General features: G+C 52.8%; 1 protein-coding gene across 1 annotated transcript; it reads left to right on the top strand.

The window, feature by feature from the left end:
- Positions 1-1,091: 1,091 nt before the first annotated feature.
- On the top strand, positions 1,092-4,130 carry PG986_005292 (lon protease 2; the record flags this gene model as incomplete). The annotated part of the gene is made up of 3 exons (XM_066841514.1): positions 1,092-1,493; positions 1,667-3,817; positions 3,873-4,130. The coding sequence occupies 3 exons, from the start codon at positions 1,092-1,094 to the stop codon at positions 4,128-4,130; spliced, it is 2,811 nt and encodes a 936-aa protein (XP_066701376.1).
- Positions 4,131-14,045: the final 9,915 nt, after the last annotated feature.

The following is a 14,045-nucleotide window of genomic DNA, read 5'->3' as shown; positions in this document are numbered from 1 at the left end:
GAGTGGGTGGATTCGGCTTCAGGAGATAAGTGATTCTGAATGGGCAATCTCAATACAATGAGTATGGTATTCGAAATTGATGATTTGATAGACCTTAACATATAGTAATATTTGGGTTTCTATAGTTGCCTTTTTTTCATCTTATCTACTCGGATGTCTGTCACGGGGCGGCTTAAACTCATCATTACATCGTTGCCTAGTATTCGGCTTCCGGGTGAAGGCCGAAGCCGATCGCGGAGACCGCCGGCGTCCAATACGGGCTGCTCGGCTTGCATTTATATCACATTGTCAATGTCGGCGCAGGTTGAAAAGAAAAACACATTCAAAGTATATGTCAGCCTCCGTAGCCTTTTGTTCTGACAGACAAACCAACACTGGGCACCAACCTGTTCCTCAACCCATCAGGCAGAATACAACAGTGAACTCCAAAGCAAGTAGGTCCGGAAGGCTGAATATTTGTCCTATGGTGCTGCTCACCCATCAAAACTCGTAGTCTAATTTAGTGCCGATGCACCAAGGGAGATGCAGCCCGTGTAAGTCGCCCATGCCCCCACAGCATAGGATGCACACGACAATTGATATTCTAACGAGAGGTATAGACTCGGTATTCGACTATTCGCATACTCCTATGCTCAAATCTATTATATTACTCACGTTCTTACCAAAATGAAAATGACGTTTTCCGATTTTAGGGGTCGTAATCGGATGAAAAGCACATTTGAAGCAGTGTTTGTACACGCCCGTGCTGTGTTTTCTCCGGCGTCCCGGCAACTGCAGTCCAGGCCCTTCCCCAGGTCTCCGTTGGCGCCTCCAGTCTCCACCACGGCCAATCAGGGCATTGCGCTGCCACTGGGCGGCATGGGGGGATCAGCAAATCCAAGTCCACTGGAACCTGGAAGCGTCCGGAAAGAGCTTCGAGCCTCGGTAGCAACCAACTAGCCAGTCGTCATCTGATTTATGACCCCATCTCCGTCCCATTGCATCTGCTTCCGCCACTTCTGCTCGGATATTTCTTGCTGCATACCTACCTGTCTGGCTACTTACTTATCTTCCGTCCAATTCTGTGTAGAGACAAATCCACAGGCGTCAGCATGGCGCCCCCGGCCCAGTCCGTCACGATGATGCCGTTTATTCCTCTGGCCAAGGGCAGCGTCCTCTTCCCTGGCTCAGCCCTCCGCATTCCGGTACCCTCCAGTCGCGGCGACATTCCCGCGATGCTTTCGACTGTCTATGCGCGCGCATCGAGAGAATCCGTGCGGGTCGACCAGATACCCGTCGTCTGCGTCCCCATCACCTCGCCTCTGCTCAGCCGCCGAGGCCAGCTGCTGCTGGCCAGCGATCCCGAAAAATACAACGAACTCCTCGAGGCCGATACCACCAACATCAAGAAAGAAAAGCTATATGGGTATGGTGTCACGGCCAAGATTACAGCCATTCAAGGCCAGAACTCGGGGGAGTTTAGCCTGTTGGTGCAGGGAATTGGTCGCGTCTCGGTAAGCGACTGTCGCGGTTTACTTTCCATCCTTCCAAGTTGCTGTTCCTATCCACCACAGTTTCTTGAGGAGCTAATACACCTTTCATTGCTGGGTCGCCAGTAATTCCTTGCAAGATACCAATACTATGCAGTTTGTTTCTTGGCAGTGCAATACTAATACCGAGTCAATAGGTCGACAAGGTTACCAAGGAGGATCCCTTTTTCGAGGGCAAAGTTAAACCTTTAGTTGACGCCATCCCCATCCAAGACTCTCCGTATCAAGACCTATTCGAAAGGTTGAAGCACCTGTCTCTTGAGCTCGTGTCATATCTCAGAGTCTCGGCCTTCTTACTGTCTGCGCCATCCGCAGGCCTGAACCCTCTGCTGTCGAGACGACTTGGTATGCTCATATCGAACAAAACACCAGCCGAAGGCGGAGCTCTTGCCGATTTCATGATGAACATCTTGGATGCTTCATACGAAGACAAGCTCCAAATTCTCGCGGCCACCGATGCCCAGGACCGCATCCAGAAGGTTATAGCGCTACTCGAGCGTCAAATCAACGACATGAAGGGCAACATTAAGATCACAGCCGTCTCAACCACTTCGGTACCAATCGCCAATCGCGAAGACGGCACGGACAAGACTGCAAGCAAGCGAAGCGCCCGCAAAGGTTCAGTCTCCACTCTCAATCTCAACAATCTGCTTGGTGGCATGGGCGGCAAAGGAGACCAGTCTGACTCGGATGATTTGGAGGAGCTAAACAAGAAGATCGAAGAGGCCAAGCTCCCACCAGAAGCCGCCAAGGTTGCTGAGCGCGAAATGAAACGGCTCAAGCAGATGAACACGGCACAGGCGGAGTACCAAGTAATTCGCACATACCTCGAAACGCTTTCCGAGATCCCTTGGGCTGCAACGACCGATGATCCCATAGGCCCTGGTACTCTGGAGGCAGCAAGAAAACAGCTCGATGATGACCACTACGGCATCGAGAAGGTCAAGAAGCGCCTCCTCTCATACCTAACGATTGTCAGGTTGATGCAATCAGCCAACGAGGCGGTGGACGCTCAAATCAAGCAGACGGAGAAAGAAACCGTGGATCTAGAGTCTAGTAAAAAGGCAGCAACGGAAGCAGCAACGGAAGAGGAGCCCACGCTTGACCCCGAGCTTGAAGAGAAGATACGGGCCAGTGGTATCAAGGTCCAGATGCTCAGAAGCAAGCGGAGGACAGAGAAGGCACCCATCCTTCTCTTGGTAGGCCCTCCGGGTGTAGGTAAGACGAGCATAGCCAGGTCCATCGCTACTGCGTTGGGACGCAAGTTTCATCGGATCTCGCTTGGAGGTGTACGAGATGAAGCGGAAATTCGGGGCCACCGGAGAACGTACGTCGCCGCGATGCCAGGAGTCATCGTGCAGGGGCTGAGGAAGGTTGGGGTGGCAAACCCCGTCTTCCTGTTGGACGAAATCGATAAGTTAGGCATGGCCAATCACAACGGTGATCCTTCAGCCGCTATGCTCGAGGTGCTCGATCCGGAACAGAACAATTCATTTACGGACCACTATGTCGGCGTTCCCATTGACTTGAGCAAAGTCTTATTCATTGCCACTGCCAACTCCCTCGACACCATCCCCGGTCCTCTACTGGATCGCATGGAGGTCCTGGAGTTTTCTGGTTACACAACACTCGAAAAGCGACATATTGCCTTGCGACACCTGGTACCAAAGCAAATACGTGTAAACGGTCTGACAGAAGATCAGCTGATGTTCAACGAGGAAGTCGTCTCGAAAATTATCGAGTCGTACACCCGTGAGTCAGGGGTGCGTAATCTTGAACGTGAGATTGGCTCGGTGTGTCGTGCAAAAGCTGTTGAGTTTGTGGAAGCGAACGACAAAGGGCAACCCGAGACATACCGGCCTCAACTGACGGTCGAGGACCTCGAAGCTATCCTTGGCATTGAGAAGTTTGAAGACGAGATCGCGGAGAAGACTACGCAGCCCGGCATAGTCACTGGCCTCGTTGCTTACAGTTCCGGTGGCAATGGCGGTATCCTCTTCATCGAAGTGCTCGATATGCCTGGTGATGGCAGCGTAGAGCTGACCGGCAACCTCGGCAAAGTCCTCATGGAGAGTGTGAAGGTGGCACGAAGCTGGGTCCGAAATCACGCGTACGAGCTTGGTCTCACCCAAGATCCCTCGGAGAATATCATGAAGAACCGCAGCCTTCATGTCCACTGTCCGTCTGGAGCCATACCCAAAGATGGACCCTCCAGTGGCATGGCTCAGGCTATTGCACTCATCTCCCTTCTATCTGGCAGGGCCGTGCCTCCAACCATGGCCATGACCGTAAGTACCCCTTGCATGCTCAAGTTCTTGATGATCATACTAATTTGCTGTACAGGGAGAATTCCAGCTGTCTGGTCACGTCAAGCGCGTCGGGGGAATCAAGGAGAAGCTTATTGGGGCATACCGAGCCGGCGTCAAGACAGTCCTGTTGCCGGCGCAAAACGAGAAGGATGCTCGGGAGGTGCCTTCTGAAGTCCGCGAGGGCTTGACGATCATTTACGTCAGTCACATCTGGGACGCCATCCGTCAGATCTGGCCTGATGTGCAGTGGCCTTCGGAGACGGCCTTTGCCGGCGTCCAGCCACGGCTGTGAGTGAAGGCGCCTTCTTTCAGTGATCATTGGCATGGCGTTGCATGGGATGGAGCGTCTGCAGTCTGATTGCTGCAGAGTTATTGTATATTTGGGATCGTCCACAGAGGACGTCGTGTACGTTTTGAATGAGTCTTCGTTATAAGGAGTTATGCAAGTACGAGAGCGGTTTCAGCAGTCAGTCCAACTATTTGAAGTACCCTTGATATTCTCTATAGGATCAACGTCTATGGACAAGTGAACACACTATCAGGCCCACGAGACTTCATTCCACTGAGGATATCAGCTATACAAGTGACTCCCTTGGCACATTTCTACTGGGGTCCAATCTGCCTGTTTGTTCAATCATGGAACCTGCAATCGAACCATTCGAGCGCCTCCTGGAATCACCACCTGGAAACACACTACCCGGTTCTGGAAGTGGGCGTATATCCACCGAATAAACAATAGTTCGAGGAGTTAATTGTAGGTAGGTGTTGGTTTCGGAAGCAGGGCCAGCGGTTTCAGAACGGATGTATTCTACCTAGGTATTCGATGGTATCTGACGGGTCTTATCTGCTCGGTGTACATATGTATTAAACAAAACCAGCCTCTTTTTCTTTCTTTCTCTATCTCTATCTCTCACTCTATGAAGCCACGTCGAGGCCAGGCAATCCGATCCACCCATCGTGGTTCGTATTTTTCCAACACGAGCTTCTCCTTACCCCCGGTGTGCGGCCATACCGGCTGGTCTGGTCGGCAAACCCTTGTGTGTGTAATGTGAGAAAAAGCTCCCTCCCTGTGTTCCCGTAAAGTAAAAAATTATGCTGTTCTTCGGCCCCGCGCTGTTTGCGTTTAATGATGGCCCTTGGGCCTTGGCCTTTGCCCACCGCATCTCGATAGGTTACCAGCGCACAAGATCTTTGTATTACGTTTGCACAAGTGGGAAGGGGGAGGGGGGACGAAACGGATCCAACTCGAAACGGAAGAGGCGAGCCTCCTTTTTTTCTTCTTCTTCTTCTTCTTCCTCTTCTTTTCTGGATGTGTACAGCAGCTAGCAGCAGTACCTGCGATACCTATGCCGATGGGAGGGGATTTCGGGGGGCACAAGGGGAGAATTCCCCCATGTGCAAAGTCAAGTTGGTCATTGTAGGTTAATTTAATAAATACGATGTAGGAGCTATGTAAAAGTAAGATGATGTTGACAATTTGGGTTTCGCTCTTACCTACGTGATTGGTGTGCTTCATCGCTCATAGTTGCTACCCATACCATGGCCAGACAGCTCAAGCAAACAAACACACATCGGGGTTTAGTTGCAGGACCTGAGTGGGCGGCGGGAGAAGGAAAAAAAGAGAAAAAAACAAAGAAAAAAAACGCCGCTTTCAGTTCAAGCCACATGCAATATCTGCGGTTTCGCTGCTGAAATGACATATCATCTGCCCATCATGATCACCATCATGATCATCATCATCATCATCCGGTCAAGCTCGCTCCGTCGCTGGGTGGTGCGATCTCCGGCTAGACGGGACGTCCAGCAGCTAGTTATATTGCTATTACATACATACGTACATACTTCGACCATCGTGTTGTTTATATTGCTAAAATTGCAAAGGGGCGAAGAAGCATGTATCTATACGAAGCGCATCGATACACATATGGTATTTATAGGTAGGCCCACCTACACATGCGCCGAGAGCAAACGCATGCAGCGGTACGTGGGGGTCTCTGTATGTAGGTTCGGTCGTGTACGAACATGTAAAATGTATCACGTTGCAAGGTGCTACTACCGGCGTAGCTGTTATGCCTTGTGTACCACTTAGCACCAGGTGCTTGCTGACCCTTCAAGTTGCAAATATGCATGTCTCAGCGAGTGGCCAGACGATGTGTTGCGCGCGTGTGCCTGTGTAAGTGTGTTGCGCGCCGCGCCATACCTTGGGTCTCGGAGAGTAAAATTCATTAAGAAAAGAAGATAATGGGCGGGCGGGACAGCCGCGACGTTATTCTTTTTTTTTTTCTCTCTTCTCTCTTTCGTCTTTGTCTGTCTCGCCTCGGCAAGACTTGCAGGGTCTGTATCTCTGGGGGGAGGGATGATTGTGTGGCATTGAGACATCCAGTACAAGTTTAAGAGAGAGGACAAGGGCCATGGCAAGGGGCCGAAATGGCAGCAGGGAAGGCAAAGGGAGGCAGCATAGGAGGCCATGCACGCTGCGGGTGTTTGGGGAATATTGTCCGGCTCAGTTGCTGGCGGTTTCTGTGTCACGTCAGAAGCCAGGTTGGCAGGTGGGAGGAAGGGATGTTGGGGAATGCGGGAGGCGAGGCGAATCTTCCCTTTGAGATTCAGGGTGTGATTGATGCGAACTTGCATCTCGGTTGGTCGCGCCGGTCTGAGTCAGTTATAGACGCCAGGGCTTCTACTATAGCTATAGGGCTTCTATAGGGTATAATGGCAGTTATATCGGAGCTATACTTAGAAAGTTTTCCCCTCGTATATGTATATATATATGTATGTATATATATGAGAAGCGCAAGAATGGTTTGATGTTCCCAACGCTTCTGCCAAGTGCCTATTCGCGGTCCAACCCGGTGTCTCCTCCATCTACGCATAGGACCCAATCTATAATTCATGCAGGTTCAAGCAGGTCTGTACTTGATGGGAGTGAACTACACATATATATCAGAGGTAAATATAGACAGATAGGTTCCGAGATGCGTTACTACGGCCACACCCCGTCAGCCAGCCAACAGAGCACATACACACACACACACACCTATTGTATCAGGACGACTTTCGACAACTGTCATCCCGTTCCAGCTGGCAACCCGGCCCCCGAGACATTTAGATTGGCGGCCAGTCTATTTCGCTCTTGCTGTTCTCCTCGCATCCGCGTGTTGCCCTGGCCTCGCCCCTCGACATATCCCCCGAGGAGGACAGGGCAGGCCGAAGCCAACGGGGCCAGGGGCTGCGGGAAGTAGCGATCATAACCCAACACGCCTGCATTAGTGTGCAAAACCTCCGAAAAGGGGGCGTGTGGATGTAGATGCAGATGGGAGGGGGAAGGGGTGGGCAAGGACAGCCTCACCCGTGGATGATCCGTGTCATCTCCCACCCAAAACATATTCGCCTCTCCCGTTCCCCTCTGGCCCGGTTTCATCGTGACCCCCCAAAGACGTAGACGGCGAGGGTACGAGGGTGCGCGCGCATGTGTGTAGGTGTGTCCCAGAGGGAGGTGATGACGAGACGAGAGGGTGTTCGGTCGTAGTCGCATGGCGAAAGCGGACGGGAGGGAGACACGGACGGGTAGGCACCCCAACCCTAAGAGGAGAATTAGCCTCGCATCGGCCGTAAGTAAAGACTGTGTCGCCGTGGGACAAGATTGCTCCTTTTGGCGTTTCTTCTGCTTCTTCTAGGGCAGAAGGAAACAGGCTGTGCACGTTGAGGAGCGCCCCCTCTCCCCGCGCCCCCCTCGTCGGGGGTTAGGTTATCGGCAGACGGATGGCACGACACGAGGGGCGAGGGGGGCGGCCGCGGACGGGAGTTATTTCTGCCTGGGACGGTCGTGACACGACATGGGGCATCTGTGTATGTACACCGGGGACCTAATGCTGCTACGAGTTACGAGTTAACCCAGAGACAGCCAAGTACATACAACGGCGACGTGGTGGCCGCCAGACTCAGTTATGTGTGTCCTCTGGATCAGCAGGAGGAGAGGGCAACTGTACCTTGCGGTGCAAGTCTGTCTCTACACACTTCGGTCCATATTGACCGAAATCAAATGTACACGTTCCATGTAGCCGATTCTGCGCCTGTGCTACGTTTGTCAATGTCGACGATGTCTCTCTTGTGTTGCCTCCAAAACCCAGCCTCTTAGTGACGTGTGTATGTGTTTTGGACTGAACTGGGACTCTGGGCAAGCCCGCCTCGGAAGCGCAAAGAGGGATGAAGGGTCGAAGTTGGCATGGAGAATTCTTATTATTTCGCGCGTTACGGATCGGAATGCAGGGCAGTCAGCCAGAAAGCAGCAAACCTTGGGCACTCAGCCTTCGGAAATTATATCTCTCACCCTTGCGTTGATTCGTCCTGCCTGCCTGGCCCAATGGAAAGAAAAGGTGTCAGGGTGTAGGTACACACATCACAGCGAGGCTGGGTAGGAACAGGAATGGGCACAACCAGCAGTAAACTTTCGTTTCCCAAGGAAGGCCTCGTAATGGTACGGGACGGCAGTCCCGTAAATTAACATAATCATGAGCCAGCCTATGGTTCGTCGCGAGATCTCTCTCCCCTCCTCTCTCCATAACGATGGGCATGCCACTGCTGCTGCTCCGTGGAACCGGACATGGTATAGGGCTTTCCCCGAAACGCCCAGGAGAATTTTTCAAAGTACGGATGCGCAGATCTAGGTAAGGCAGACAGGAACAAATCCTTCGCTACTCCGCCCAGAGGAGTCCTGGGGCTCTTCTTATTTGGTAGGTCGCAGAGACTCGCATATGGAGGTTCACCAAAGTCTGGGTCCGGTTGCTGTATCGTACAGACAGAATCAATATGCCGAAAGGATCTACGAGCATGGGCGGCCAAGCGTAACGGAGAGCATGTACCAGTACTCGCAGATTTTCGGCAAGATTGCCATGCCGGTCGTGATATCTTATGAAATTGGAATACTTATACACGGAAAGGAGAGAACAGTCTCCTGTCCTTGGTACATGATCACTACATCAGATGTACGCTGCTGTTGCTGCTTGCTGCTCCTCCTCCTCCTCGGCACATCTTCTGCAGCCTGCACAGTGGACTCGAGACTGCGGATACAGCCCGTATTCTCAGGGCCTGTCGGAGATATTCAAAACAGTCCATAAGCGCCTCAACCGCCTCGATCACCGTACCTCAGTCAGCAAGTCATGATCTGCAACCTCCACAAGCCAACGGGAACTCGGCATTTGCATTTGCCCAAGGCACGAGTCATCAAAAGCACCGGATCATACCCTCTGGGCCCTAGGTCGCAATAATCGCCCGACCTAGCCATGGCCACTCCATCCGATTTCTTCAATGTAGATACATCAAAAGTAGGAAGGACCCCGTCCCAGCAAACACTCTCATGCACGCCGGACAATAGTTCCATGCTGAGATGACGTGTTTGCAGGGGACGACTTATCAACACGCAAGTCGCTGCCCATCTCGACCCTCCATATCACACGAGCTGGCTCATTCAATAAGGAATACGGCGCGTCTATCGCCCCTATCAGAGTAATAGTACCTTATGTGATGACGGGGGCAGCGAAGACGCCCCCATCAGGCACCAGAGACCAGAGTTAGGGTATTGGGAACGCCCCAGCAAGTGCCGGGTAGCCTCGCTTTCGGGGAAAAAAAGCATCACATGCCGCTGCGGTTCCGCGTTTATTCCCCTTCTCGTGCCTCGCTCTAGCGGTGAGTAAAGGCCATGCCATGCCATCCCGGGCGGGCGGCGAGATCGTTTGGGTCCTCCACGTGCTGCATGGTTCTTTGTGTCCAGAGGGGGTCCGTTTTCTACGATGTCGGCCGCCTCTAGAGTCTAAACGGCCGATCCTTGGGCTGGTGCCAGCCTCTTTCTATGGGTATGGGCTATACGGATATCCTGCTGATTCCAAATACACCGGTCCGCTACCAGTACTAAAGCAAGAGGCGGCTTGCAGCCTGCACTAGAGCTGACCGGGATCGACCTGGCTGCTGTCCCTCACGCTTGTGCTGCAGTTCCCCGAACAAGGAAATCAAGAACCTTGGCGGCGACGAGATTGGGCTAAACCGGGGGCACTCGTTGGAAGGGTTCTGCAGTCGAGCCAGGCTCGGCTTAGCGGACGGTAGTACAAGCAACTAAGGTTAGCCCTTCGAGTGACGTGCGTGAGTCCCGACAACAAAATTTACTTTCGCTTTCCGCGTGGGGACAATAATATCTTGCCAGCGGGCATCCCAATAAGTTAGCAGTTAGCCCCCCCGTTGGATCATCGAGGAGGCCCCGTTGCGTATTGGGATCGGAAATACCCCTCGTCATGGTAATGGCCCCTCTTGCCTCTCCTCTGGGCCCCTGCCAGGTCAGGCCTTGCCCGGCTATGGGTAAATGAAATCGAGGGGATGAGAGGAGAGGAGACAGTGGTAACCGGGTGGAAGGCACCAACGATCGAATAGTGGACGGGTACATTTCATGTTTACTTACTTAGTTGTACTTATATTTCAACCAATGGCCCGCTGTTTGAAGATTGGAGAGGCGGGAGAACCCTGGAAGGAAGAGGATATACGGCGGTGCCGTCGCCCAAGTTGCGGCGGTCGCCTAGCTTTCTAAATTCCGCGTAAGTGCATGTACCCATATGGGTTGTAACGCGAATAGGGCGCAGCCTCAGCCTCGTCTTCGTGGGCTCGAGGGCTCGAGTTCATTTGCATGCGCAAATGAGCCACCGTCCAATAAAGGTGGGAATAACCGCCAAAATCCAACTGGCAACGGTGTGTGTGTGTGTGTGTATGTGTCGGTCGAGCCGGGATCAATTACCGGGCCACCTACTACTTACTGTACGTATGGCGCAAGTGTATTACTCCGCGCGGCCGGATTCTGGCGATTCTTGGATGGGATTAAGAATGGATGGAACCGAGAGTGACGGACTGCCTCAGGTTTATTAGAGGCGTGCAGGCATTTTACTGATACTGAATGTCCAGAGTGGGATCGTTCGTCTGTCAAAGTGAGGGTTGCCAGGAAAATCTCTGGAATCCTACGTCAAGGTCGCATCTGGCGCCATTGGCCGCCATTCCGTCGAAGATCCCGAGCTGCTGTGCAGTCCTCCGTTGAATGTATACTTCACGTGCCTCCAGCTGCCGCCCGAGTGGGAGCGAAATTGCGCAAGGGCGTTCATTGCATTCGGCGCTTCCAGTTTTCCCTTCTTCTTCCTGCTGCTCCTCCTCCTCCCCCTCTTCTAATCTTGTTTTCCCCTTCATGATCGGCAGGCGACTGATTTGCACCAGTGGCCGTTATGGATAAACGAGTCTGGGGTTCAACGTTTGAAAGAGAGCCAAAACATGTACTACGGCACGGATGACAGCGGGCTAGCCGGTCCAGCTGAAGCTTGGCTCCCTCTTTGACAGGTTGGCCGAGATGACAAGCTCGCATTCGTCTGATGTTGCTATTGGCGATGCAGGCCACTGTAGCAGTAGCAGTCGACGGGATGCAACTCATCCCCAAAAAGATGAGACGAAAAGCCAAAACAGAGTTCTGGATGGCCCTCGCAGCCGGGGGCCCGCGTGGTTTTGGTGCCGCTCCTTTGCAATCTCGCCGGGGAGGGCGCGGTGGTTAGCGGCCTGTACTGCTGCTGCTGGGTTTCAAACAAGGTCGAATGCGACTCTGGAATGGTGAAACCCGATCGCTCTAAACCGTTATCCGCTAGAGCGGTGCGGGTAGCCATGTGTTTGGGATGGAGTCGCAGAAAGTGAAGAGGGGATGCGTGATCTGATAAGGACAGGGACCTTATAATATAGCCCCTGAAAATAGTGGTGTCGTTGCGACTCGGCCAGTGTCAGTGTCAGTCTGGACAAGCTCGGCCCCAAAACCCATCCTCTTAGCCGGGCAATGTAACCGGGCGCGACTGGGACGCCGTCGTATGCAAGTATGGGCTGTACCATGGATGGCACGACGACAAGCGAAAGGGCCTGCATATGCTAATCCAGGCCGGCCGCCGCGCGTGATCCCAGTAGGCGGGTGTAGAGCCTTGGCTACACACCGGGCCCTACCCGTTTTGCCGTGCCTGCTTACTTACTTTTACCTCCCACTTACTGTACCTACATCTATCTGCGTACCCAGCAGTAGCTGTGTATGTAGTTGGCAGAACTTCTAGACTTTTCTCCGAGTGTGCAGCGGACCGGAGGTGGTCCGCAATCCTTCCGTAATTGCCAGCAATCAAGAAACCCCGGCTGCCCAGTTGCAAAATGGGTGCAAACTCCACAAAACCATACCGCGGCCGAATCGTGTTGTCTTGTGCCCTGGTATTTGGGCTTATCGCCAGCCTGCCAGCTGCTGAACATCCATGTCGGCATAGACCATGGTCTGCTAGTTCGTGGGTGAATGCAACGCTGGCCCACCCGTAAGCGAGTCAAGGAACGCGTCAAGTCGAACGCAGGTACAGCGCCGCCGGGTACAGTTTTTTTTCTCCTTGCCCGAACAGCACGAGTGGTACGGGGCAGGCGAAGGAAAATAGGAGCCCGTCAAGGCGCCAGATGAGAGATCGTCTGAGCTGGAAAAATCCGGGTGCCACCAGAGACGGAACCCTGTGAGTGGAAGCGCCTGTTGCCAGCATATGCCTCCTCTATCACGCATGAGAAAAAGGCCGTCGGACGATTCCCACGTACAGTACAGTATATGAAAGGCGAAAGGCGCCGAGGTAGACGATGACGATTTAGTGGTGGCCGGATCCCTGCACCTCTCTAGGATGTGGAATGCGTGGAATGTGTTTACCGACCCTCTGGGTAAAAAGCGTCGCGCTAAGGATCCTCCTCTGGACCTCCTCTGGACCTCCTCTCCTCTTCCTCTTCCTCCGCCTCCTTCTCCTCCTGGCCTATGGCCTAAACCCAAAAAGTGGCTAGCGAGGCTGGAGGCTGGAGGGGCTGCCCACCCACTGCACTGCAGCTTTGCCTTTTGCCTACCGTACCTAGCGTTCCTAGCTTGCTCCTATACAGCGTCGTACCCGTCCGTCTTCTCCGTCTGTGTGGTTGTGGTTATTCGACAATGAATAATCATCTTACCAATCATGACTTACCTGCTGACCCAGGCCGTCCGTGTCGCTACGTCAATACGAGTGCACAAATCTAACGAACGACGTACCATGTTTCGGCCACAGCGCGAAAACTGGTTCGTGGGTTGCCTGCCAACGGTGGTAGCATCAGGTCAGAAATGGTCAAAACTGGTCGGCACTCGCCAAGACGGTGATTTTTCCCCTTCTCTTCCCTTCTCCTCCCTTGAATTTTTCCTTCTTTCTCGCCAAGTAGTGCATAGGTACTTAGGTATCCCCGTAGGCGTTCGACCCGCCTCCATCAAGAATCCAGATGTATTCAGCCTCATCAATGATCCAAGCGCAAAAGGGGGTTCGGAACAAACCAGTTGCAATGATTAATATCGGGCTTGCTACACCCCTTCTAGAGAGAGAAGAAAAATCTCCGTGTGGTTGGCCTTGTTGGCCGGCGTGCATTCAACGCATAAAGTAGAGATGAGATGACGGCTGCCGCGTGCCTGTGCATCGTTCGAGGATCAGTCAGAGGCCCGTGAGACTAACAGAGTGCGAAAATGCTCCGAATAGACGAGATGAATACTTTATGCATTATATCCCCATGATGCCATCGCCTAGTCGATTTTTATACCGATAATCGTGTGAAATCTGCGGCTTTCGGCGATTCGGGCCAGCGGCGCCTGCAAATGTAATTCGAACTTGGCGACCGCGTTGGCGGCTGTTGATTAATCGTTACGTCCTCACCGTCACCTTGCTCTCTGCTTGCGTAAAGCCTATTTCTCTTCGACGCTGCAGCATAATCTTGGCAAACGCGCATGGTGATGTGCGCATATGGTCACAATACAGTATATGACTATAGACTCGTCAGCTTCAATCTTGATAGAATCATTACGGTACTTGCCCTCTGTCTCCCCGCCTCGCTACCCGGGCGCGTTGTTGGTGCATCGGAGTGGTGCGACAGTACATCATTCCATTGAGGCTGTATGCCATGGTAGCAGTGGCCACCCAGTCGACGCTTGGAAATTAGGAAACACCATGCAAATATATGTCTGTCGCAGCACCTGATCCTTTTGTCGTTAACTGGTAGGTGGTAGGGGTCACAATTGGCGATGGGATTGATTGTTTACCAATTTGATGTAAGTACATACCAAACATCTTACCCACACCCACTGAAGAGTCGCTTACAGAAAAGGTTACAGGATGCTAACCCC

This window comes from Apiospora aurea (assembly GCF_038362705.1).
Source record: "Apiospora aurea strain CBS 24483 chromosome Unknown utg000004l_segment0_segment0, whole genome shotgun sequence".
Taxonomy (NCBI): Eukaryota; Fungi; Ascomycota; class Sordariomycetes; order Amphisphaeriales; family Apiosporaceae; genus Apiospora; species Apiospora aurea.
This window is presented reverse-complemented; position numbering and strand designations above follow the sequence as displayed.